This window comes from Trachemys scripta, chromosome 8 (genome assembly GCF_013100865.1).
Source record: "Trachemys scripta elegans isolate TJP31775 chromosome 8, CAS_Tse_1.0, whole genome shotgun sequence".
In the NCBI taxonomy this organism is placed as follows: domain Eukaryota; kingdom Metazoa; phylum Chordata; order Testudines; family Emydidae; genus Trachemys; species Trachemys scripta.
Window position 1 is genome coordinate 2,908,397 of NC_048305.1, and position 27,265 is coordinate 2,935,661.

The 27,265-nt window shown below is 47.6% G+C and overlaps 2 protein-coding genes across 3 annotated transcripts in view; one reads left to right on the forward strand and one right to left on the reverse strand.

Moving 5' to 3' along the window:
• ADAM19 (ADAM metallopeptidase domain 19) overlaps positions 1–5,703 on the forward strand; it is a 48,453-nt gene extending 42,750 nt beyond the window's left edge. For both annotated transcript variants that reach the window (XM_034779568.1, XM_034779567.1), the window contains exons 22-23: positions 703–849; positions 2,831–5,703. In XM_034779568.1, coding sequence (XP_034635459.1) covers positions 703–849; positions 2,831–2,878 — 195 coding nt within the window. In that variant the 3' untranslated portion in view covers positions 2,879–5,703. The remainder of the gene's footprint in view (positions 1–702; positions 850–2,830) is intronic.
• A 3,324-nt stretch (positions 5,704–9,027) lies between these two features.
• Positions 9,028–27,265, reverse strand: part of NIPAL4 (NIPA like domain containing 4) — an 18,936-nt gene continuing 698 nt past the window's right edge. The window contains exons 2-6 of the mRNA XM_034779569.1: positions 17,601–17,849; positions 14,000–14,056; positions 13,267–13,357; positions 11,933–12,093; positions 9,028–10,968 (exon numbers count right to left, since the gene is read on the reverse strand). Of these exons, the coding sequence (XP_034635460.1) occupies positions 10,364–10,968; positions 11,933–12,093; positions 13,267–13,357; positions 14,000–14,056; positions 17,601–17,849 (1,163 nt within the window). The 3' untranslated portion in view covers positions 9,028–10,363. The remainder of the gene's footprint in view (positions 10,969–11,932; positions 12,094–13,266; positions 13,358–13,999; positions 14,057–17,600; positions 17,850–27,265) is intronic.

Below are 27,265 nucleotides of genomic sequence, written 5' to 3' on the forward strand. Positions count from 1 at the left end.
GCAAAGGAGACTGTTAGCCAGTATCAGGCAATACCATTCCTTCAGCAGGGGCACCAAGTCTTTGTGTAACTGAGGTCACACTGGGTATGTCTACGCATTGGCCTTCGCCCCCCATATGGAGTTGTTTCATTTTCGGAGCAATACTTGATATTCTCCTTGGGGGCTAAAGCAGACACCTCCAAGATATGGACCGTTTGCCAGTTATACGTTATGACTAAATTGGCATCAGGTGGGTATCGGATTCAGAAGCCCCCTTAAGCACCTTTCAGTAACAGCTCTGGCAATCAATATGAGCCAGGAAATCGAGCAGACGCTCAGGACCTTTTAGCTAATGACTTCCTGGGCTTTGTAATGAGAAGGGAGAAAAACTGGGCGCAGGGCAGGGTGGGCGAAACCACCTTCCGTGCTCTTTGCAGAGCTCCTAATCTGCAGCTGGCGAATGCCTGCTCTTGAGAGGGCCAGGGTGCTGGCAGGTGTGCCAAAGGCCTCTGTCAGGGCTGGCAGTGGGCTTGAGCTGATGCATTACCTGGGATTCTAGGCTCTCAGTAACTGCAGTCATCCATGGAAAGGGCAAGGAAAGGGTTAAGTCATGAGCAATTGGCTGCAAACCTTTCTTATGCTCTGAGGTTGGGGACTTCATAGGCTTGGCCATAGAAGCGCCCTTCCTGAATGTGAATTCAAAGCTCTTTGTTTCTTGCTTAGGACCCTGCTAGACCCCGCCCCCCACAGAAAGCCTTGCCGGCTAACCCCGTCCCTACTGGACCCAGGACTGTGCCAAAGATGAACACCACAACGCTACCGCCACCTGCTGTTGGAAGGCGCCCAGGACAACACCCACCACCGGTGGAGGTAGGGCTGGCTTACAAAATACCACAGAGGAGAGCAGCATGCTCTCGCCACCACGAAGCATGGCTATTCCAGAGATATAAAATCACCTTGCTATTAAAATACAAAATCCACTAGCGCCGGACGGTTAAAGGAAACAAGAAGGTTTTATCACCAAAATATTTTCCTTCGCTGGTTTATTGTGGCTGGGTTGCTTATGAGTGCTGGGCTACACGCACCTGTTTGTTGTTGTAGGGTTGATGGCACTGATTTTAGTTCATTTCTCACTACCTATTTGTTGGGTTAAACAATGAATGGATTCAACTCTCCAGGGATACCGAGGACAGTGGCTGTTTCAAAATAGTCTTTAATAGAAACAAAAAATCAGCCGTGGGAATTGCTGAATATAGGCAATCCTGTGACTGGGTTATAGTCCACAGCAGTTGAGTTGCTTTTTAATTCTCTAGCTCCCATAACATTTTCCAGAGATTAAATCTCTACATTAATTTATGGTCTAGAGAAGGGCACGAGCAGCGACCTAGGTGACAAAACATGCTGATGACAGACGATTATTTACGTTGGTCAAGACCAGTGAGGCGCTGAGGAATTTCAAAGCCAAGTGACTGGCTAGCATGATGGCAGATGAAACTCGTGGTTGCTAAATACAGGACAATACATGTAGGAAGGAAGAACTCTAGCTGCTCAGACACCAGGCTGGTTTTTAAAGAAGCCCTTTATCGCTCAAGGGAAAGACTTGACTTGTCACTGTGGATAGCTCAGAGTAAACTTCTGCTCATTGTACAGTGGCAGCCATATTGGCTATGTTAGGAATGGGCTAGAAAAAAATATTGACAATATTACGATGGCAGTGTATAATTATAAATTGATGGCAGGCCCTCATCCAGTGTTCCATTCTGGGGTCCAGGGATGGGTGACATAAAAGATTAGTCAGAACGGCCTCTGAGGAGATATTTTGAAAGGAGAAGAATAAGAGAGGACATGACGTAGGTGGGCACAAAATAATGAAGGCTATAGAAAAAGTAATTCAGGCACTCCTATTTACCCTTTTGCATAAATTCAGAACAAGGGGGCCAGCCAATGAAATTGAAAGGCAACCAATTTGGACCGGATCAGAGTAAACATGCTTTAACACAACACATTGCCTGTGGAACTCATTGTCACAGGATTCTTAAAGAATTAGACATGTATTTGACTACTGAAAACACCCACCATTATATTAGATTGGACAAAAATAAATGATAAGGGATATAAATTTTCCTGCTTCAGGGAAAATTCCAATCTTGTCACTCTTTATATTAGGGTTCCATTGATAAAGAGTTGAGAAATGCTTAATAGGTGTTTTAACAAATAGTTAATCAATTTTTATAGATTGTTTGAGACCACGGCTTATAACCAGCTACACCACTGTCCAGTGACTAACTTATAACCATCTGTAACACACATTACTCATGTATGTAAACTGCAAGGAAAGGTTTAGGTCATGTGCAGTTGGCTGCAAACATTTCTTATGCCCTGAGATTGGGGACCCTATAGGCTTGGCCATATAATTGTCTTTTCTGAATGTGAATTCAAAATTCTTTGTTTCTTGCTTAGAATACATTACTCATCTATGTAATGTGCTTATAGCGTCTAGTAATTGTTGACTCACGCTTAATATAAAGTCTGAGCCCAGCCTCTAACTGCCTGGGGTCAGGAAGAAACTTTCCCTATGGGTGGGTTACTCTAGCAGTGTCCATTATGGGCATTCTTGCACCTTCCTGTGAAGAGTCTGGTACGGGCCACGGCCAGAGGCGGGATACAGGTCTGAATTGGCATGACGTTGCCAGGGTTCCTATATGTTTCTTCCATCAGTCAGCTGGACTTGTACAGCCTGGCCTGCCCCTCTGTGGTGTGAGCTGAGTGAGAACAAGTGGGAAGTTTTTCTTTTTCACAAATACTTATTTCAGTGTCTTTTTTTCCCCCCCATTGTAACTCCCCACACCAGAATTCAACAGTGAAGCTAGCCGGAGGAGCGAACGCCTTGAAAAAATGATGGCCGGGCCCTCTGTGCCGCAGGGCTGGGGTCATCCAGCCAAACAGGGATTCTTTCCGTATCGACTCAGGATCTCACCAGGAACTGGATGTCTTTGTCACCAGGAAGCAGATACACAGGTCATGTTCAGAGCTTGATCTCCTCTCCCCCGGCCCCATGTTCCCACCTGGCTCACTGGGCCACATCCGGCCCTGCACAAATGGATGTCGCTAGCATAGAGTCCTGGAATATCAGGGCTGGAAGGGACCTCAGGAGGTCATCTAGTCCAACCCCCTGCTCAAAGCAGGACCAATTCCCAGCTAAATCACAGTCCTGGTGTAAGCAGATGCAACACCTAGTGACACCAATGGGAATTGCATCAGTATACGCCAAGACTGAATTTGGCCCACTGTGCCTTTGGCTTCCTGCAATACAGGAGTTACTTGATTAAAATGGCAGTGACATATTACTGTGCAATGTATAATGCAGAAGAGGGGGGCTGGGGAGAGAGAGTGCTCCATATTTTAAAAAATATGACCTCACCCACCTAGTGTCTCTAATATCTTGGGACTGACATGGCTACACCGACACGCTATATTTCATCAGTACGTTAGTGCTCCGGTGCTCAGGGCTCTGAATTTGTCAGCTGCTGGACTTGACAGGCGGTGCTCTAAGGATCACACCACTCCGCTTCCCTTGGTCTGTCTAGAGCAGGCACAGCTGTGAGAGTGTCACTGCTACAGAGCTATCAAAGCCTTCAGTCCGTTCTGTTTCCCTGGGCATTGACTGACTGGCCAGCAGCGGGGAAGGAAACAGTGGAAAATATGCCATGCTGAAGTAACCTGGGCTGGAAACCTCCTCCCAACCAGACCATCCCTAGCAAGACCCTTTCCATCACGGCCAGTCGGTTGTATTGCATTAACCGCTTGATTCCTCTGTCTTGTCTTGTTGCTGTAAGTGTAAGATCTAGTGGCATTTCCAGCTTGGTTTATGTGACCTTATCAGTGTCGTTTGGACTTAGATTAGGTACTACAGAAAAACTCTCTAAAGAAAATACAGGGTGAACAGTCAAATGGAGTTAAAATGAAGTCTGGGTGGTGGCACCTTCCTACCATAATGCGGTACCACAGCTAACCAGACCCGTATACTTTCTGTATATAGCCCATCAGCCTCCATTCTGTGTTGAGCAATACAGAGCAACACTGGGTACCCGGTCACCAGACTAACAAGAAACGTAACTTTAAAGCTTCCCAGTTGGGAGAGCAATGGAAGATTTCTATGACACATGGTGCTTTTGTTGGACAACTGATTGAATCCAAACTCTCCTCTAAATGGACCTCGTGGAGGCAGTTGTCCATGTGCACTTTAAACTGAAGGTCCTAATCCTAGGGCCTTAACATTGTGAATGTGTTGGGTTTTTTTAACTGATTTAGGTTCCCACACATTTTATCTCAAGATTTTAGATTTGGGACATTTTGTTCCCCCAGCAATTTTTCCGTTTTCCTTGAAATTACTTCATGTGTGAGCATCAGCAATTCTGGAGCTAGAGACACAGAAGCTGTCATATCCGACTTATTATGACTAGAAGTCTTCAAGCCGAATAGTCCAAGCTGCACAGTGTAAGAAATCCTACGCTTTGCTGCAAAAACCTGTTCTGGGTTGTGATTCCATTATTGCTACCTGACCATGAAGAAATACCTCTGAACATTCACATTAGGTTTGGCTGGCATCTAAAGATGGACCGAGCCATTTTTTTGCAACATTAGCATTTCTTCCTCCTCAAGGTTCTATAAGTAAACAAGGGCACTTTGTTCCCATCCGGCCGTGTACTCATTGCAACGGTTAGTTTGGACCCTCTGCCGAGATTTTCATACTCCTTAAAAACCAACCAATAATGCCCCCCAAACGGGGCTGTAAGTGACTCTCGCTACCCTTGAAATGTTTTTCTCCACACCGGCTCCTGATTACTGTCCACTGGCATCAGTGCTTCAATGCAAAGCAGCCATTTGCAGCTTGACAAAATCAAGGTATTTTTATAGGCCCTTCTTTAATTGGATAGTTTCCTTGCAAAAGACCCTGACAGAAGGGTATCGCACCAGCAGCCAGTTATTTCTCAGAGGGTTTTTTTATCTTCCAGTGATTGTAATGGCCACCTTAGCTGGCTTTTCACCACTCTGTTTATTGTTATGAATCATGTTTATTACGACAGTGCCAAGGCCCCAACCCAGAATGAGCCCCCATTGTGCAAGGAGTGGTAGACAGTCCCTGCCCCAAAGAGCTTACAGACTAGATGGATGCAGGGTGGGGGGAAAGGACACATCATGCATTTAGGCCTCAATCCCTATCAGCACCAGATGCACATTTTGAACACAGCTCGACATCTTATTAAAACCACACACACCCTTATTAACTCCTGCAGACAGCGACCCCCCCAGCTACAGCCTCTGGTTCTGATCCGGGCCCACTGAAATCCTTAGGATACTTTCCACTGACTTCAATGTGGGGGATAGAGCCAGGGAACACAGAGCTCAGAAAACAACTGGACATGCCCTGAAGCCTGAAGGAAACCCTGCAGTTCTGGGATATTGTAAAGCCTCCAAAAGGGAACGCTCAGTAAATCACGTTCCATTTCCGCATGTGTGAGCTGAATGAATGAAGGTGGGGGAGAAACGAAAATGTGATTTTTTTTTTTAAATTTTATTTGGGAGAATATATACAAACTGTGTGTCACTTTCTCTTCGGTCCATGTATTGTTTACAATAATGCTCTCTCTGCACCTATGCAAATACTTGAATAATGCAATTCATTGTGCCTTTTGCCTCGTTTCTATTTAATAAATTTGTTGTCAGTTGTCATTGACCTGTTGCATGGGAGTGTTGCTAACTGAATCAATGCCAGACAGCGCTAGCTCAGCCTGGTGCCTGATACGCTCTTAAATAGGGATGTGCCTTGTTCAGAAGTGATGCGATTCCAGGGAAAAGGTCTTTTCTAAACGTTTAGGTAAGTTCAGGCACTGCAAAGACTCCAGTCGGTTGCAGACCTGAAGAAGAGCTCTGTCTAGCCCGAAAGCTTCTCTCTCTTTCTCCAACAGACGTTAGTCCAACAAAAGCTACTCCCTCACCCGCCTTATCGCTCCAAAATTCAACCCACCAAGCAAAGCCATGGCTAGGAACTGGAATTACAGGCAGAGCAGAGCACAAGGACTGTTTTTCTTTACCAGGAGAGGGAGCTGCTGTTCTAATTTCTTTGCCACGGTTCTATTTCTTGCTATGGTGCAGATGCCGGCAGTATACCCACATGCGGCACAGCAATAACTTCGCAACAAAGAACCACTCAGAAAGATTTCAGCTCAGCCCTCCAGCGTTTGTATAAAACTCTTTATTCTCCCTCTAAGTACAAACGTTATTGAAATGTCATTGAATGTGGGGGTGGCCTCCAGTTAAACATCAAAGCTAGTCCCAGATACGTTAATTCTGCCTCTTCCCAGTATGTATAAAGCACGTTCATTAGGAACAAAGAGCCCAGGATCTTGCAGGCAGGGCCAGACGGTGTCTTGTATCACCTTGTGCTGAGGGCCGCAAAGGACATAATGTGAGCTCTGGCAGCTCCACGGCAGAGTCGGGGGGGGGGACATTGACTTTCACCGGTCACAGCTGTGCCTTCCGGCTCAGCGTGTTGCTCCGGTCTCCTGCGCCTGGACACTGCCGCCCCACTTATTCAGCTGGCCACAAGTGCCGGGTGTTGAGCGTAGCGCTGATGTGCTGAGCTCATTAGCTGAACCTTCCGCTCACAAAATAATGCTGGGGTTTTTCATTGGACTCTGTATCTAGTACATCTCCCCACATCTCCAACCCTTTTAAAAAAACCAGACACCAGAGGGATCCTAGCTTCATTTAACGTCAACAAGGCTATGACAATTTACCCCAGCGGCTGATCTTCCCCTTTAACTCAGTACTCGGATACCAATACATAGAGAGTCTACCTGGGCGCTGGGACCAGCCATGTTCTCAAACCAGATCCCAAGAGAGACGAGATGTTTTTCAGGGATCCAAGTGTGGTTTCAGGAGCCTGACATGAGCGATGTTCCGCTGTAGGGGAACTAGATCACAATCATCTGAAGGCTCTGCTTACTCAGCACGCAGTGGTTGCTACCAGCAACCGAGCCATGATTCAGGATTAACTAAAGCTCACGTTGTGGGTTCAAAAGTTGGGGGAGGACTCAGCGTGTGGGGGTTGTGGCTGAAAGACACGGTGGAAGAGGGAGCTGTGCGGAGAAGAGTAAAAATCCAGGGGGAAGGTGAGCAGGGCACAGTGCAAACCACAGACAGAGAGACTGTGCAAAGACGAGGTGAGGAAAGAAAAATGCTAATAAAAAAATAAATCTATACAGCCACAGATCGGTTACCCACTTATGCCAGCCTGGCTTCTAATGCACAGCCCACACTTCCCTTGGGGACAAAAAGCAGATGGGTTTCAATGAGGGAAGAAAAGACTTGGAAACTAGCTTTGCAAATCTCCCAAACAGCCCACGATGGGCTCCCCAAACCTCAGCTTCGAAAACATTTGCCTATTTGGTTACTAATCTCATTTGCCAAAAAAGTCTTTAGCATTTGCATCCCATTGGTCTTCCAGGCTAAAGAAGCACTTTCACTGACCCAGGAAAGCTGCTAAGACTTGAGGCAGCCAGTGACGGTCAGTGATTTGCTGCTCTCCAAGGCCGATGTTACTCCGCTGAGCTCGGTCCCCATTTACAGACTCGTGCAAGGGCAGAATCAGGCCCAGTAACTTTACAGAAGACGCTCAGCATCAATTAGAGCTAACGTGAAAAACACAAACGTGAAAGCTAATTAACATAGTGCTGCAGGAAACTGCTCCCCCCACAGCTCACAAAACCAAAGCTTAATTATATACTATACATATATACACACACACACACTTTGCCAGAGCCCTGTTTAAAAAAAAATGTGCTAAGGGGCAGATTGTGCCATTATTACTCAAGCTGAATGGTCCCTTCCTGCAGAGGAAGTCCCATTGCAAAGTTATTACTCACCATAAACTGGCAGAATCTGGCCCTATAGCTTTAAGTGGCATCGGTCACCTTTCTAGTGAACGCAGATAATTTCAAACGCAGTCCTAGCGCCGTCACAGCCCACAGCGTTACCCAGCACAAAGCAACGGCCTAGTAGAACAACAGGTCAACGCAGAGATGGGGCTGAACCAAAACTCCACAGCCAACCCCTTAGAAATCTGGGGGTACTTCCAAGCTGAGCCAATTGAAACCTTGGCATTTGGTTAAGAGCTCCTCTCTGTAAAAGATTGAATCAACCCCCAACCGCCAGGTCTGAATCTCTCTGAACTACCAAGCTGAAGTCTGGGGCTGTCCCATGTGAAATCATTAGTGCAAGAGCAGAGTTCTCTCAGGGGGTTGCCTGTGATCATTTAGGGCCCAGGGTGTACAGTCTACAGCTCTTCACCACTGGCAAGATTGAGCTCTGCCTCATATGATTAACACACTTACACAGGCTATTAGCTCATTGTCACCAGCTGGCTCACCCTATAAGGGAATCAGAGCCCCCTCCAGCTGCTCCTAACTGGCTGGGGACCAGGTGGCTTTGATTCATGACTGGGCCCAGCTGAGAGCAAGAGGGTTTGCACAAAAGGCAGCACATGCTCAGTTGGAGGGAGGTTATAGCTTGGGGCTGGCCGTAATGGGAGAGGGTTGTAGGTGGGCCTCGGAGGATGTCAACCATAGATGGCTGGCCTTGGGGGTAGACTGGAGCAGAGGCCCTAGCATAGGGGAAGGGAGTCCAGGGAAAAAGCCCTGAGCGTTAGTGCCTTGGTGGGAATGGGCTTCTAGGGAGAAGACCAGGGGAGATAGTGCTCTGATGAAGAACGGGCAAGAACTCTGCAGAGCAAGGGAGAGGAGCGAAGCGCGAGCTCAGGAAGGGGCTGTGGAAAAAGCCAGAAATAGGCCGAGGCAGGCAGTAGTCTGGGGAGGCAGCAAGCAGTGTGTGGATGGAGTTTGGCTGCTTTCTCTGGGGTCCTTTAGCTGGGGGTGCTAGGGGAGCGCCTGTTATAGGGGGGAGGGATAGCTCAGTGGTTTGAGCATTGGCCTGCTAAACCCAGAATTGTGGGCTCAATCCTTGAGGGCCATTTAGGGATCTGGGGCAAAAATCTATCTGGGGATTGGTCTTGCTTTGAGCAGGGGGTTGGACTAGATGACCTTCTAACCCTGATATTCTATGATACCACATCATCCAGCAATTTGGGGGCAGGGGGAGTTCTAGCAGTGAGTCCACCCTTCTACATTCATGCACTCAGATAGACTAGGTTCCCCTGCAGCCAGGAAGTGGCAGCTTTCACCACCTTAGGACAAACACTGCTTCCTGCCCTGCCCTGCTAGGGTCTATTCTGCACTGGGAGGGCTGAGAGAGCTGCAAAACTCAGCTTCAAACTTTCTCAGCATTCAGGGTGTTGGGACCTGAGGTTTTGGTTTCTCTCACTAAAGCGACAGAAACTATGTTCAGATCTGACCTGAACTTCCTCTTTAAGGATGTTTTGGTTCAATCCCCTCTCAAATGTTGCACTAGATCCTTCCGTGGAACGCCCCATGCTACACTGCTGTGGTTAAAATCATCAGAGGCCATAAAGTCATGTTGCATAATTACCCTGACAATTTATTAGGTACAAAATCTGTTTGGCTGCCCTTCGGTAGGATGGCAACAAAAACAAATGATCCCTTACTTGCCCAGGATGAAGGGGTGTCTTGGCTTCAAAAAGAGGGGGTTGGTGGGTCAGAGGAGGGTGTTTTCCAGGAGTGGGCCTTTTACTATGGAACTTGCTCTGACAAGCCAATGGCATGCTAAAAACCCATCTTTTCCCCCAGGCTTTCGGGGATTGGAAGCGTTAATGGGTTGTCAGATGTCAGGACCTGCTGTTGCTATCCACCTGGGTAAGCTGCCCAGGGGGGTTGCAATGGTAGAATATTCACTGGGGGGGGTCTCTGCACTTTCTGTTTGCTGTTGCCATGTATTTGAAGTTTTGTAGAAGTACCTAAAGCTCTTGAGATAGGGGCTGTAAAGAAATCAAAACCCACTAATCAGTCAGTCAGTGGAGGTCAGTTTGAAGTAAGCATATCAGCCAGAGTTCTGCTTAGGAAAAAGTGTGCAGATCGTGCACTAGAAACTGACAATGTTGAGAGACCAGCCATCAGAAAGGATCCCAGAGTAGAATTTTGCTCCAAGCTTGTCATATTTCAAGGGAGTTGCCACTTTCAGCAGCTATTCATGTTGCTGTCTTGTGGATGAACACAAAATTATACCCCTTCCTCATGTTATAACATCAGGCCTTCTCCAGAGCTCACTGGAAGATTTCATTTGAATCTAGTAGCATTAGGTCAGCCCCATGATTAGTTTTACTTTCTGTGCTTTTGCTTTAAAATTTCTCAGTAACATTTTAGCCTGTTCGGAGCAGCATCCTCTGCCCTTGAACATTTATATCACTGCTTTAGCTGTAGATCATGAATACTTTGGGTTTATCATCAGCAATCATGCCAGAATTGTCCACTTCTATCAGAATGTTCTTGTCGTCCTTGACTGCTGGTGCCTGGTCACTGTTCTGAAGAACATGCGGTAGGTTCCCCAAATTTATATCCATGTCTTTGAAGGCATGGAGTAAAAACACCCCCAAAATAATGGTGAGGAAGCCACAAACCGTCCCAATAATGTCCACCACCGACATGGCGACCCACTCCTTAAAGAGGATGATAGAAGTGGTGATGACTATGGTGGTGAATAACACGTAGTAGATGGGAAATACCAAGGAGGTGTTGAAAATGTCTAGAGCTTTGTTGAGGTAGTTGATCTGAGTGGTGACGGAACCCACTAGCGTGAGGATGAGGATCCAAGTCAGTGGGTTCTGCAGGACTGGCTGGTCAGCAAAGAAGCCCTTGATGGCAATCCCCAGTCCTTTGACGGAAGACACTGAGAAGGCACCAATCACGGAGCAGATGGTGAGGTAGATGAGAATGTTGCGCTGCCCGTAGCGGGGTCCAAGGAAGAAGATCAGAATCAGGCAGGTGACTAAGAGAATGGCAGCGTAAGCGAGGAAACCTTTGAGAGGCAAGAAGTGACAACATGAAATCCACTGGCATGCTATAACGCCAGCATGCGTTACTCGGGATACGTCAGAGAGATCAAATACCAGCCCACCGCTGGTCATAAGCAACGTAACCCAGAGTAAGGCAGTAACACACCGGACATATGCAGGAATACAGTTTGGAAAAAACACAAAAGGCCAGATCTTCAAACTGGTGGAAAACATTGTAGCTCCACTAAAGTGCATGAAGCTATGTGGATTTCCACCAGCTACAGATCTGGGACCAAAGAATCCCCAGGCACTTGTTATGCGATCCTAGTCTAAGGCCTTAGACAAATACCAGTCGGGGGTTCATTGTACCAGTTTATGAATGAGCTTGTTGCCCATGGAAAGTTCGAATCAGATGGCAACGTGTAGGGCCACATCAGCACATGGGGCCATGGGCATAAAGGAGGACGGGATTTGGCTGACTCTGGGAAACGGCTGTGCCGCCTCCACATTGCAGCTTGGCCACCTTAATGCTGACCTGCTCCACTCCAGGTAGTCACAACCTGAGCACCTTGGAAGCGGAGACTGCAAATGGTTTGGGGTGGGAGAAAGCTCCTCATACAAATTCAGCCCAGATATGGATGCCCCTCAGAGAAGGGCAGCAATAGAATCAGGCTCCTAGATGCTCCAGTCATACAAATAACTGCAAACCCAACCACAAGACTATGATTCTCTAGGGGATCCCAAGTGCTGATTACAAAAACAAACGCACGCTCCAGGATTCTAGAGCCACTGTCTAAAACACCAGAATGCACAACAGGGTTACTGCAGGGAACAGGTTATAGGGGTGCACCATGGAGTCTATTAAATCCTTCCGCTAGACCCTGGAGGCGTGGTCCCTAACTAAAGCAAACCTCCTTCTATCTGATGCTCGTACGGTTTCCTCTAAATGGCCCCATCTTTCAGCCATCTGAACGGCCTGGTGCTTACCGGGCTCTTTCAGTTTTGAAGCCATTTCGGCCAGCGTGGTGACCTCTTCTTCTTCTGGGGCGTGTATCACTATCACCGTGCTACCCACAATGCTCAGCATGCAGCCTAGCTTTCCCAGCAGGTTTAGCCGCTCTCCGAGCAGATAGGAAGATAGGATGGCGCTGTGCGGGTCAGACAAATAAAATACGTTACTACCCCCAAATCGTCTAAGGGAGAACTGCAAGGGCTAAACAAAAGGCAGATTAAAAGGTTACATGTAAAATACATTCATGTCTTCACTTTTATTAAGGGCCAGGAAGAAATTCTTCTCTCTGTTGTGTGGATGTAAATCTAGAGTAACTCCACTGAGTTAAGTGGGGTTATTCCAGATTCACACCAGAGTTACTAACAACAGAGTCCGGACTGTGTGACTCCTAAAATTCACAACTCGTAGAAATAAAATTAAGGTCTTGAAAAGAAAATGCTTATAGGTGGGGAGAGATCAGTGTGTCCCCAGAGAAACTAATAGTGTGGCCAGTTCCATTTATGCTCAGTTGCATAACATGACATTCCTAGCACCCAGAGAAAGGGGTTTGAGGACCAAAGAAACTAACACTCCATTAATTATTGAGTTATTAAACTTTAGAAACTCTTTGAAGGGACAGGGAAACCCAACAGCAAAAAGTCTAGTCACGTTCCAACTACGTGTTTGCTCATCAAAATGGCCCACTCTGGAGGCAGTTCCCCCACTGTAGTGGTACTAAATCTCCCATTTTTATTGTGAGTCTTGCAGTAATTGGTGTCTTTTTGAAAAAATAGCCCTAGCTCCTGGAGTCATGTGAAAATCGGAGACTCCCAGTTTTCATTAAAAGAAAAGTAAGTTTCTAGCCCTCTGGCAGGAGAGAAAAGTGCAAAAATGTGATCCCAATGCACCCTAAAAGTTCAAAAGCCAGACTGCAAATCAAGAGAACCCAAAATGGATGATTTTGTGAAAAGTTCTCATGATTTTTGGCATTTGGGATTGGCAATACTATCCACTGCCAAAAATGTTCTGGTACCAGCACCGCAGCTGGGCAAACAGAACAAGGAGGAAGAGACCGAGGTTTTTATAAAAACTTCCAAAGAGACACTGGACTATTGGTCACACCAACATACATTGTTCCCATATGGCATATGTTATTTACTCCAACAGTTAATGTGCTTTGCGCAACATCTCACGCTGAGAAGAGCATCCACCTAGTTGTCTATTTTGTAGCAATCGCCAAGATGTTTTTCTTCTTGCCGCGCAAATCACGTTTGTGCCATCTGGGAAAAAAAGGGGGTTGAATATAAAAAGAGCGAGAGCTAGAAATCACCTTATGAGCACGCTCAGGGCGCCAAGGGGGGTGACGATAGTTGCAGGTGCAAACGCATAGGCAGCAAAGTTGGCAGCTTCCCCTCCACCCACTGAGCAAACAAGAGAAAAACAAACAGCCAACAAGTGAGTTACAACACGTACTTGGTTAAGGTTGCTGTGCATTTTCAGAGCGATACGGAAGGAGCCCGAATCTTGCTGGGGGTTTCCATGCCCCGTGTAAACGGAGCCAGGGCATCTTGGGTAAAAATAACCCCCGTGAGAACTATTACCGAGGAGGGAGCTTCTCACAAGGGGGATCCACAGGAAGTTGTGCATCCTGGATTCCATTACCAAGCAGGGGGATGGAGGTGCTACTACTCCCTCCCGAATATCTACCTACTGCTGTAGACGTGCCCTTTCATGACCTTGGTAGTCCAGCAGGCTTTGTCCAGTGCCTGGTACACTGACAGACCAGCCAGCCTTCCTGGTACAACCGGGGCTTTTCATACTCTTGGCCAGGAAAACCGAGCGAACTAGTTCTGCAAGCAATCCAGACGGGCTGCGATGTGACGGGCACGGCATGCTGGTTCTGCTCTATTTATCTATCTGCAAAGGGTGAAGAATCCGTCCCTCCATTGAACCAACGTCCGAGCCACTGGAGAAACTGGCTAAAATAATAGCTTGGTTATGCCTCCATTTTCTAAACCTTGTGAGGGCTAGAAATGCATGGGAATGGGAATAACCCCACTTACTGGTTAACAGTCCAGCCCACCACAGCCAGTCCTTAAGGTAGCCATGACCTCCGTCTCCTGGGAAAACAAAGCACAGATATTTAGGGACTACAAGAAAAATAACCCACAGCCACAAGAACTAGCAGATACCGAGCTATGGAGGGGCTGTTTCAAATGACTATTGAAACAACCTAGAAGGAGAGGAGACAATAAACAAATCAGTAAAATCCAACACGGCAACCAGAGATTGAGAAGGCTATTAGTGGAAGGTGGTATTTACAGCCTGCATAAATACAATAGAAAACAGCTATTTAATCCCACTGGACAACACTGAAAAGGCAATGTTATCCCCGGCAGGTGCTAAGCACTGAAAGCTCTGTGATGAGTTTGCAGCATCTTTGCATGGATTTGCTGCATGCCCTTGACCGCTAACAGCCATGGTCATTGTTTCTGTTTTTCAGGGAATTGCTGGAAGGGTCCCAGCAGCAAATCACAGAATATCAGGGTTGGAAGGAACCTCAGGAGGTCATCTAGTCCCATCCCCTGCTCAAAGTAGGATCAATCCCCAGACAGACTTTTACCCCAGTTCCCTAAACGGCCCCCTCAAGGACTGAACTCACAATGCTGGATTTAGCAGGCCGATGCTCAAACCACTAAGCTATAAATGCCTTGGCTAGGGCCCAGCTGTGGGACTGAAACATGAAAGGGAGATCGTGGGGGGAAGAGACAAAGGGTAAAGCTGATGGGGAAACAATCCTCTCGCTGGCATCATGGGTGACAGTGTTAGCTAGAGCATAGGGCACTAAACTGCTCAGGACGTCTAGATTCTATCCCAAACTCTGCTGCTGATGGGCTGGGTGACCTTGGGCATGTTGCTTTCTCTCTCTTGGCCTCTGTTTCCCCTCCTACTCTTTGTCGTGTCTCTTTGGGCAGGGATTCTGTCATTATGTGGTTGTGCAGTACCTAGCACACAGGCGTCCTGATCTCAGTTGGGGCCTCTAGGCGCTACTGGAATACAAATAAATAATAATAACGGCCCCGACTTAATGCAAACAGGGAGTTTCAGGACTCTGCATTTCCGATGCAGAATTATTTATGGCATTAAAAAAAAAAAATGAGATGGTGGAAAATGTGTCTCTAAAAAGGGGGAGTTCAGAGGCTCTGAACTCCCATTGATTTTAGTGGGAGCAGGCTAGGGCCAGTTTTCAATGACACTGGCTGAGCAGGTACTACCACGTAGGGGACTGTCGACATATGCAGCAGCAGAGGGCCGTGCTCAAGTACCATGCTAATGACCCTGCAATAAATGCCTAGATGGAAAGATGAGATGGCTAAAAGGAAAGTCTGAGCCAGCAATGGAGAAAGAACACTTGGGAAACTATTGCTAGAATTGAAACATTTCAAGCTCCTCAATGAAAGCTACAGGGAGAAGATTACACACTGGCTCCCTTAGAAATCCCGGCGGTCTCTGGCGCAAAACTTTCTCAGAAATTCTTCTTTGTGGCTGAAATTTTCCGTGGTTGAACTCAGCCCCACGGTGGATCACTCTGGAAAATCCCCGTGACCACTACGGAGTTAGCTCAGCTTTGGGAGGGGGAAGCTGGGGAAATACTTCTGTTAATATTAAATTTCTAAGATTTCTTTGGGCAGATAACTCAAAAAAGCTGAACTGTACAACATTGGCTGTTGCATATGGCCGGTCCTCAGCAAGGGGCAGTCACCATGGGGGTGGATCTGTATCGCTTTAGTGGTTCGAGGCCCAGACTGGCATTCAGGAGCTCTGGGTTATAGTCCCAGCTTTGCCCCTGGCCTGCTGGGCGACCTTAGTCAAGTCACCTCAGGACTCTGTGCCTCAGTTTCCCCATCTGTAAAACAGGGACAATGATACTGACCTCCTTTGTAAAGCTCTTTGAGATTAACTGATGAAAAGTGTTATCTAGGAGCTAGGTGCTGTGGTCTGTACACAATGAGGTTGGCTGCAGGTGTGGTTCGAAACGCCTATTAAGAATTATGTCTGTGACACCAGAGCAATGGGCTAAACTCCACTGTGCAACTCAACAGAGGGCAGAACTGGGGGATAAGACTCCACCCTGCCTCCAAATTCCACCTATTGGGACACACAAACACACCCACATTTACCTAAAATCTGTACACACGGCTGGTCAGCCAACAGACACGCACACACCAGTGCAACCCCACTGCACACACGTGCTCCAACAACCACAAGCTGAGCTTCCACAAATCCCACTCAGACTCACCTCCACCTGCTGCTCTAACGTGATGCAATATACACATGCTTCCCCTTGCTCAAGCACCTACTGCATAATCGCATCTTGGCACATACCTTCCCCCTTGTGCAACACAATCCCACACAGGCATGCCTCAGCCAGAGCCTGCATTCAGCACCCCCCACTTGCCCCAACAGGCATGACACATTTGCGTGCTCTCACAGAGATCCCTCTTGCTCCAGCTCTGGTCGTGCCCCCTAGGCCATCTTATCAGGACAGACACACTCTGTCAGCAAGAAGGCATGGTTTGCACTCTGCTCATTAAGGACAATGCACATGTGTGAAGGGATGGAAGTAAAGCCTTTCAGTATCACTTACCCTCACCTTGCAAAACAGTGGGGATCAAGGTCAGCAATACCATTAGGGGCCAGTCTACTCAGTAATAAACCCTGCCCTGTTCTGTGTCATCTGAGAAGTCATAGTCAGTGAAACCTCATGGTGCTAGCGGTAGGATACCTGAGACACCAACTGAAGAACACTGAGGATCTTATAATCATTACCTCTAATTTGGATGGGCACCATCCAAGGTGCTTTTCTACCTGTGAAGTAAAGCCACCCGGACCATTCTTAGGGCATTAGAACTGCTTTGGTTCTGAGGTGCTGGGTGCAGGTGCATCAAAAAGATAACCTCTCTGAGACGGCAAAGATAACGACAGCGGCCCTCACTTGCTGCATCATGTCTGAGATTAGATTGTAACCTCTCCAGCCAGCACAGAGACCATATCGTTCTGTAGAGTTTTCAGCATGTTTTAGTTACTGTATTATTATTAATAATAAATAAATAACACAGATGGGGAATTATTTATATGTAGTTTAACATTAAGTTAATATTTACTTGGTGGAAGAGGGAAAGTTTATACACACATTCTGGGCTCTGCAAATGAATTTGACATTTTGCATTAATAAGATGTCATTCTTCAGTGCAGGAAAAACACACAGGGCCTTGTCCTGTCCCTATGAATCCAATGGCAAACTTCCCCATTGACTTCAATACATGCAGGATTTGATTCATGGAGAATAGAATTGTGCAATCCCATCTGAGTAAATTGATCCATTCTTCATGGGTGAAATTCTCCCCTGGGCAAAGGGCCAGCACCAAAGCTGTGAACCATTTGAGTCCCACATCCAGTTTTATTTACACAGAGAAGAGTCCCTGGTGGATAAAAAGTTCCCCACTCCCAGTTATCATGCTCATCAGATGCAAACACACGCACCAACAGCAAATCTCACGAGGCATTTCCCCCGGCCTCATTACTTATGGGAGTGTGGACAATGCGTCTGATTCTGGGAGCAGAAACCCCATCTTCCCCACCATCCTCCCGGGATCTCCATACCTGCTCTGGTGCTCCCTTTGTCCACCAGCCGCAGCAGCCCTTTCTTCTTGAGGATGACGCTGCTGCCGATGAGGAAACTGGAGAAGATGGCAAGGGCCAAGCCAATGTAGAATCCATATTTGCTTTCTACTTGTGTTGCCCAGCTGCTGTGCAAAGTGAGGTTCTTATGGACAGAGGTGGTCAGGTTGCCGTCACTGATCACCTGGCATACGACCCGATGAGAAGAGCAAGAAACAGCAACCAAAGAACCTGTGAGGACAACGCACACAGAAAACAAATGTGAAACGTTAGTGAGAATATTCTGTGGGACTCTATCAAATGTGTTTCTTTAGGGATGGTGATGTAGTGGTCGGAGCACAGGGCTGGGACCCAGGATTCTAATTGCAGGTCTGTCACTGAGTCCTTAGACAGTCTTGACAAAAATGATTTAAGGCCAGATTCTAGCACCCTTATGCACTCTAGTTCATGAACAGTCCCCCTGGAGTCAAGGTGTTACTGAATATGATCAAAGTAACAGAATCTCTCTACCTAGGGTACTTATGTGGCACCCCAAAATCTTTAGCATGTTTATCCTCCTAACACCCCTGGGAGCTGGGTAAATCCTATTATTGTCATGAAACTGAGGCAGAGAGAGACTAAGAAGCAGCTTCACAAAGTATTTAGGTTTCTCCTACATGAATGGAAGTTAGGGGCTGGAAGACTTGGGCCTAAGTGACTTGCCCAAGGTCATGCAGGAAGTCTGTGTTGGAGCAGGGAACTGACCCCAGACCAAAGGTTCAAACCAACAACAAAACCAAGTAGCAAAGGAAACGCTTAACAGAGGCACAAATGCTAATTTTTTAATGTACGAAACCCTCAAGAAGGGGGCAATTACGTGGCATGACTTTGTGGCTGGATGCCATGGGTAGGCATCAGTGGCACTGGGACACTCGGCTTTAAGCTCCATCTGTACTACAGCTAGAAACCCCTGGCACGCTTAGCTGGCAAGTTTCCAGCTAGCGTGGCTGGACACAGCAGCTTTTTCCCAGCATGGCTCTAGAATCCTGGAAATGTCGGGCTGGAAGGGACCTCGATAGGTCACTAGTCCCGCTGCCTGCCCTGAGGCAGGACCAAGTAAACCTAGACCCTCCCTGAGAGGTGTTCGTTGAACTGTTCTTAAATATCTCCAGGGATGGGGTTCCATAACCTCCTCTGGTAACCTAGTCTAGTGCTTAACTAGCCTTATAGTTAGAAAGATTTTCCTAATATCTAACCGAAATTACCCTTGCTGCATCGTAAACCCATTGCTCCTTGTCCTTCCTTCAGTGGACATGGAGAGCAAGTGATCCCTGTCCAGTTTAGAACAGCCCTTAGCATATTGGAAGACTGTTATCAGCTCCACCCTCTGTCTCCTTTTCTCAAGACTAAGGATGCCCAATTTTTTCAGCCTTTCCCCATTGGTCAGGTTTTCTAAACCTTTTATCATTTTCGTTGCTGTCCTCTGGACTCTCTCCCACTTGTCCACATCTTTCTTAAAATGTGGCATCCAAAACTGGACACCGGACTCCAGCTAATACCTCACCAGTGCTGAGTAGAGCGGAACAATTACCTCCCATGTCATACATATGACACTCCTGTTAATACACCCCACTGCATCACATTTTTTTGCTCATATTCAATTTGTTACCCACTATATCCCCTAGATTCTCTTCTGCAGTACCACTGCCTAGCCAGTTATTCCCCATTTCATAGTTGTGCATTTGCTTTTTCCTTCCTAAATGTAGTACTTTGCACTTGCTTTTATTGCAGTTCATCTTGTTGATTTCAGACCAATCGCCCAATTTGTCATAGCCATTTTGAATTCTAATCCTGTCCACCAAAAGTGCTTACAACCCTCCCAGCTCAGTGCCACCCATGACTTTTATAAGCGTATTTTTCACTCCATTAGCCAAGTCATTAATGGAAATGTTGACTAGTACCAGACCCAAGATGGACCCAGGAGCGGCGCCAGGGTTTTGGGGGCTCTAAGCGGGGGTCCTTCCGTGCTCCCGGTCGTCGTTGGTAATTCTGCGGCGGGGGGGTCCTTCCGCGTTCCCGGTCTTCGGGGCACTTTGGCGGCGGGTCCTGGAGTGAGTGAAGGACCCGCTGCAGAATTGCTGCCGAAGACCCAGAGCGCGGAAGGACCCCCACTGCCGAATTGCCGCCAAATCCTGGCACCCCAGGCAACCGCCTAGGTCGCCTAAATGGAAGCACCAGCCCTGGACGGACCCCACTAGATACGTCTTCCCAGTTTGACAGTGAATCATTGATAACTACTCTGTGAGGATAATCTTTCAACCAGTTGTGCACCCACCATCTAGAAATCTCATTTAGACCCCATTTTCCTAGTTGGCTTATGAGAATTCATGTGGGACTGCGTCACAAGCCTTATTAAAATCAAGCTATAGCACACCTACTGCTTCCCCACAATCCACTAGGCCAGAAACACTGTCAAAGAAGGAAATGAGCCTGACTTGTTCCTGACAAATCCATGGTGGCTATTCCTTATAATCCTGCTATCCTCAGGGTGCTTACAAATTGATTGTTTAATCATTTGTTCCAATATCTTTCCAGGTCTCAAAGTTAGACTCACCGGCCTAATTCCCCAGGTTCTCTTTGTACCCCTTTTTCAAGATCAGTACTATGCTTGTTCTTCTCCAGTCCTCTGGGACCTCACCCATCCTCCAACATAATCACTAATGGCTCCGAGAAAACGCCCAAAGGTGAACTTCATCAAGCCCTGATGACTTGAATATATCTAACTCATCTAACTATTCTGTAATCCGTTCTGGCTTGTGTTCCTTCACTCGTGTGTGTCATTTGTGTCGGCCTTTCCACACCTATGCACTGAACAGCCATGTTTGTATCTTGTCTCTCTAATATCCTGGGACCAACACAGCTACCACAACGCTACATGTTTTGTGTCAACACACACTAGGAAAACTTGGGCTCAGCAGCTGAGACCGGGAGCTGTAGTTTGTGGGTCCTTTTCATACAGTGACCTGCGCTTTAGGACATCCTCCCACCTGGCTATAAATGGGTGACATGCAGGAGTGCTGGGAAGAGGGTGAACTTTATTTCCTGACTCCTGTCATATGACATTGGTCAGGGCTGCTGAAAGTTAATATTGCTGTCACACAGCAGGGGTCACAGTATCCTTCTCAGATACTATGCGAGTCCTGTATGTTATCAGTGATGTTCCCTTGTCAGCTAAAGTCCTTCAAGAACTGAGACTCTGAAGTAATTTCCCCTTTCTCCACCACAAGCAGAAATAACAATTTGACTCCCACTCTTTATTCACAGAGTCACAAACAAGCCTTGCTCTCCAGATATACTAAGAGCCCTGGAGGCTAAGGGAGAGTCTATCTCAGCACAATCACGCTGCTACTACAGGGCCATCAGAGCCTAAAGCATTATTTGTTTCTGTCAGGAACTGACTTCAGCAAATGCAGAACAAATACAGGGGCAGCCAAGGGAAGGGATTTACTATACGACAGGTGAAGATCATTGGCTATCTAGCACGAGTATAGTAATTGGAAGGAAGACGTTTATTGAATAAAACACTTCTCTGAAGTGTGGAGAGAAGCATTAAAAAGCATTTGCCAGGTTGGAATGACTCCACCAGCACCAAGATAGCGAGGGGGGGAAATGAAATGAACTTGGAAAAAAATATTGACACTTTCCCTATTTGAAAATGAATATTGACTTTCAAGTATCAGAGGGGTAGCCGTGTTAGGTTCTTACCCACGAAAGCTTATGCTCCCAATACTTCTAATAGTCTCAAAGGTGCCACAGGACCCTCTGTTGCTATTGACTTTCAAGTTATCTTCTATTTATGGCCCCTCAGTATAGTATGTGAGGGCTGGGCACCAGGAAGCTCCCAGAGAAACAAGAAGGGCATGGCTCCCAGCTCAGAGTGGCAGATCTGTTTACTGAATTCTGAAACAGCCATGATTCAAACATTGTTTGCAGTGTTCGTGTAGCCCTGTCGGTCCCAGGATATTAGCGAGACAGGATGGGTGAGGTAATGGCTTTTATTGCACCAACTTCTGTTGGCGAGAGAGACACGATTTTGAGCTTACACAGAGCTCTTCTTCAGGTCAGTCAGGTTACACAAAAGAATTATTCTCTTGGTAGGATTGTCATTTATCTAGTACAGGGGTAGGAAACCTGCGTCACGCAAGATGATTTTCAGTGCACTCACACTGCCCGGGTCCTGGGGGGCTCTGCATTTTAATTTAATTTTAAATGAAGCTTCTTAAACATTTTAAAAACCGTATTTACTTTACATACAATAGTTTAGTTCTATATTATAGACTTATAGAAAGAGACCTTCTAAAAACGTTAAAATGTATGACTGGCACGCGAAACCTTACATTAGAGTGAATAAATGAAGATTCGGCACTGCACTTCTGAAAGGTTGCCGACCCCTGGGTTAGTACCTGAAGGAGATACTGTGTAAGGTGAAAGCTTGTCTCTCTCCCCAACAGAAGTTGGTCCAATAAAAGCTATTACCTCACCCACCTCGTCTCGCTAATATCCTGGGACAACCATAGCTACGCCAACAAAATGAATTTTAATTTTTGATAGATTTTCAGTTTGCCAAAAATGTCAAGAATCTGCCTTTTCATCTCCATTTGGGGGGTCGCAAAAAAATTTGAAATAGTGACATTTTCCACGGGGCAGGAAATCTGCTTCCTGACCAGCGCTAGTTATCAAGGCCCTTGACACAAAACTTGCTGTAGAACTCAGGACTCATAGATTTAAAGGTCAAATGGGACCATTATGGTTATTTAATTTGACCTCCTGCATAATACAGGTCAGAGACTCTCCACCCAGTAATTCCTGCATCAAGCCTGGTAACGTGTGGTTGAATGAGAGCATATCTGCTAGAAAGACATCCAACCCTTGTTGATTTAGAGACTCCAATGTCACCCTGCCTGTTCAGGCCGCCCTCTGCCAGCTAGTCCGTCGCTCATCATTTCCAGCACCACATTTCTACCTAATTTGGTAATTTTGCTTTTCTATGGAATTAGCGGCGAGCTTTTCGTCAGGCGCTCCCAAATGGCCTGACAGCCCTATAGGAGCAGATAGTTAAGTAAAAGTTTAGAATAGCAACCTCTCGCAAAGCTTCCCTCTCCACTGCACATTATCTGTGGTAGGATCATTGGGAATAAAGACCAACCGATTACAGAGTTGATCAGAAGCTAGGAATGGGCGACACAGGATGGATCACTTGATGATTCCCTGTTCTGTTCATTCCCTCTGGGGCACCTGGCACCGGACACTGTCGGAAGGATACTGGGCTAGATGGATCACTGGTCTGACCCAGTCTGGCCGCTCTTATGTTCTCATGTCAGGTTACACAAAATAATTATTCTCTTGGTCGGATTGTCGTTTGTTTTCACAGGCACCCGTATGGCAGCATCCAGCACTTGGGGCCATGTCATATGCCAATAACTTCTGGCAAAACCTAGGCGAAATCTCCTCCAGAGAAGATGCTAACTTCAGAGTACTGCAGCATATGACAAAGATGCTGGGCCTCTTTCCTGTGCCCCTTTGCCCTCTAGAAGCACACTATATCACGCCTGAGAACCCAGAAGGTATGGGGGCAGATCCTCAGATCCTTTCGTAGCCTCCTTGATTCAACAGAGTTCTGGCAAACGGCACTAGTTGAGCATTTGCCACATTATTATTCTGAAGTTAGGTCAAAGGAGGAGTCCCTTAGTGGGATGATACCGAGACTCCCTGAAAACACAAATTAAAACACCAGCAAGGTTGACTCAACCCTTCCTAATTCTTTTTGATTGCCAGGAATGTTATGTACTCAGATACCACAGTGATGGGCACAGCATTAACACCTCGGTAGATTTACTGGCTGTGTGCCTCCTTCATCTGGGACCTTGAAAACAGAGGTCCTGATTCATCACTGCATATGCTGTGGCGACTCCACTGATTTCAGTAATGGTGAATCTGGCCCAGAGGCTCTGTCTGGCAAATGATCCCCTGGCACTTTTTCTAGCAGTACAGATTCGTCCTTGACCAAAATTTCCACTTCCCATCCCCACTGTTGTGCAGTGTCCTGGGCACCCCCTGGCTGGTGAATGCCTGTGAAGTTGGAAAGTATTCAGATCCTGCAGGATGAAATTGGGGCTATCCATGTGATTCATTATCAGGTGGCATGAAAATAGATAAGAATCAAGTGCTTCTCTGTAAAGCACCACTAAAAATCAGCGTCTACATCAAAGCTGTATCAATGGGTGTGGGTGGGAAAATTGTCAAGCTTCTTTTTCTGGTTCTCCCACTGCTGCCACACCCGAGACATTGCTCCTAGCTACCCTTAGCTCTGTGAAAAAAAGTACAGAGACGGATGAGGGAAGAAAATGCCCAGATAGAACTTCACAGACGAGGGTTCCACCACTAGGGAGCAAACCGCCTCTGAACAACGAAAGAGCTGAGTCGAATTTTAAAAGAATAGACGGCGTGTATCAGAACTATGAGCTGCAGATCATTGCCTCAGTCTTAGCAATGGGAAGAGGGACCCGCCATGTGGATTTTGCCCAGCCAAGGAGTTCTTTGTGGCTGGTTGGACATGGACACTCATGTCACACATCCCCCTCCCCTGCCCCCTTCTCAGACCCTGTGAGGAATTCACAAAAACAAAGTTGGTACAGTCTGAGGCTGCTGTAGTGGGCTGGTCTACACTAGGGGTGTGGGGGTCGATGTAAGATACGCAACTTCAGCTACGGGAACAGCATAGCTGAAGTCGACATATCTTATTTCGACTTACCTCCCATCCTCACGGTGCGGGATCGATGGCCGCAGCTCCCCCATCGACTCCACTACCGCCGCTCGCCCTGGCGGAGTTCCGGAGTCGACGGGAGCGCATTCGGGGATCGATATATCGCGTCTAGATGAGACGCGATAAATCGATCCCCGATAGATCGATCGCTACCCGCCGTCTGGACGTACCCACCATTGTGCAGTCTCTCCTCTCCTCACCGTGTGGGTGTTTCTGCAGGAGGGATTGCCCTGCGCTCAAATGATCCAGTGGGAAATTCCCTGACTGTGGACTTCTCTCCCAAAGGACCTGGTGGAAGCGCCATCACTAGGTTTTTTTTTTTTCTAGGCTGTGTAAAATGCTCCCATATATATTGTAGGGAACAATCCTCCATAAGGCAGGAGGATGGGTTAAATGGTCTACAGAGTCTTTCCTATCTTGGATTAGTAAAATTTAGAAGAAGAAACCCCCCAGCTGCTTTGTAAGTCATAGAATCATAGAATATCAGGGTTGGAAGGGACCTCAGGAGGTATCTAGTCCAACCCCCTGCTCAAAGCAGGACCAATCCCCAACTCAATCCCAATTCCCAAACTAAACTTGCAGTTCCTGCACATGCTGTAATGCACAGGTAACATAGTGCTTAGTCACTCTCATTTCTTCTGCTACAGAATAGGCTTTGTGAGACTTAGAACAAAAACGAGGAGCACCTTAAAGACTAAAAGATTTAATTGGGCATAAGCTTTCGTGGGTAAAAACCCCACTTCTTCAGATGCACTTTAGAACAAAAGTGACTGCTAACTCCCCTGGCTGCACAATGTCCCCATGTGCCATAGCTTTTACCTCTCCAAAAGAGAGCAAATAACATCAGTCCCCTCCAATGCAAAACAGAGCCAGTGTAAAACCTGAGTGGGAGCAAGCCAGAGGTCTGCTTGCTGATTGATTAGCTCTGCTTGTTACATTCTATTACTCAGCCTTCCAGGCAGCAAAAGGAATTACAAGCCTTTGTAGTGGGGATGGGGGGAGGTATCTCCAAAGATAAATTCTCTTCCCTTAGTGGCTGTAGTCCACGAAAGCTTATGCTCTAATAAATTTGTTAGTCTCTAAGGTGCCACAAGTACTCCTGTTCTCTTCCCTTAGAATTTCAGGTTGGGATACACAAGAATCACCTGAACTTCAACTAGGGCCCAGATGTTGATACTTATATCCCCAGACATGAAAATACACCAGTCAATAAGGCACATGGACAAGCGACTGTGGCTTACCCGAAGAGAGTGAGGTTTCCTATTCTTGTCACTGGTTATTTCTAGAAGTTAAAAAGGCAGATTCTCAGCTGGGGTCAGTTGTCATGGGGCCATTGCCTTCAATAGAGCTGGGGCCAATTCCACCAGCGGCAGATCTGCCCCATGAGGATTAAAAGGAACGTAGCTATGCACGCACATTTTCACAGCCAGAGCCCAGAGCTATCACACACGTGCTTTAAGGGCATGAGCCAAAGCCCGCTGGAGTCAACGGAACACTTCCTCTTGACCTTCATTGGCAGTAGGCCCCACGCAGCTGCATGCAGTCCCAATTATCATTCCAATGCAAATCCCAGATGCTTTACACTTCACACCTTTTGGCATCACAGGGCAGCCCACCAGGCCTCGGCTAGGAGTGCACATCTCCGGGGCTCTGAGTGGGAGGGAGAGCGCTCTGAGGGGACCCCCTGTTCCAGCCTCCCCCAGAACAGGGGCTGGATCTAGCGCTTCTCGGAACTTTAAAAAAAAAAGTTTCACCTTGGAAAGAACAAGCTACAGAATCACAGAACGGTGGGGCTGGACGGGGCCCCCAAGGCACACACAACCCCCAGGCTGAGGCAGGACCAAGTCAACCGAGGCTAACCAACCAGTTCCTAAAACCCTCCAATGAGGCGGGTTCCACACCCTCCCTCGGAGCCTGTGGACTTCCCCTCAGTTCTTAGGAACAGGTTGGACAAAGTTGCCTGTCTGGAGGGGGGACCTGGAAGGAAAACCAGCCCTGCACTGGCCAGTCCTTTACCACCTGCTTCCCCCCCCCCCGACACCCTCCCCACTTGCTCCTGCCCAGGTCCCTGCGTGCATTATGGGAGGTAGCCCAGCCTCAGCGATGAGTGACACCCAGGCCAGCCCTATGGGGGGATCTCTGCTACCCCACCCCCAGATCAGCACAAACACCTGCCCAGTTCCCCCTCCTGCAATGGGGCCACCTCGCCTCCTGGAGCCCCCCCTGCTCACATGCACCCTGCATTTCCCTCTAGCCAGAGGGACCCACCAGCCCCCCACCCCCTAACTCTTGCTCCAGGCCCTGGCTCCAGTGCTACCCACCATGGGAGCAGTGCCTGGGGCAGGGCTGACTTGGGGGGCAGCCCCAGCTGTAGCCCCAATTCCCTGGGGTCCTAGCATGGGCCCTGGCACTGTCTCCTTTCCAACCCCGAAATTGGTGAGAAATCAGGGGCCGGCAGCCTGGCTTGGGAGCCCTGGGATACAAAGCCCAGTGCCGTGGGGGTGCAAAGGTGTGTGGTTTCCCAGCCCCACTCAGCCCCCCAGATCCCTCCCAAACCCCCCAACTCTGCCCCCTTCTGACCCCATCATACCCCAACCCCATCCCACCCCCCTTTGGTACCCATCCCAGTCCTCAGCCCCACTCCCCCCCCACCTCCCCAGCTCTAACCCCTTCCGACCGACCGGCCACCTCTTCCAATCCTACTGTCCCAGCTCAGTCCCCACCTCCCTATCCCACCCCCATCCCAGCCCCACTCAGCCCCCCAGCCTCCTCTGGAACCCCCCAACTCTGCCCCCTTCCGACCCCATCATACTCCTAATCCCATCCCACCCCCTTCTGACCCCCA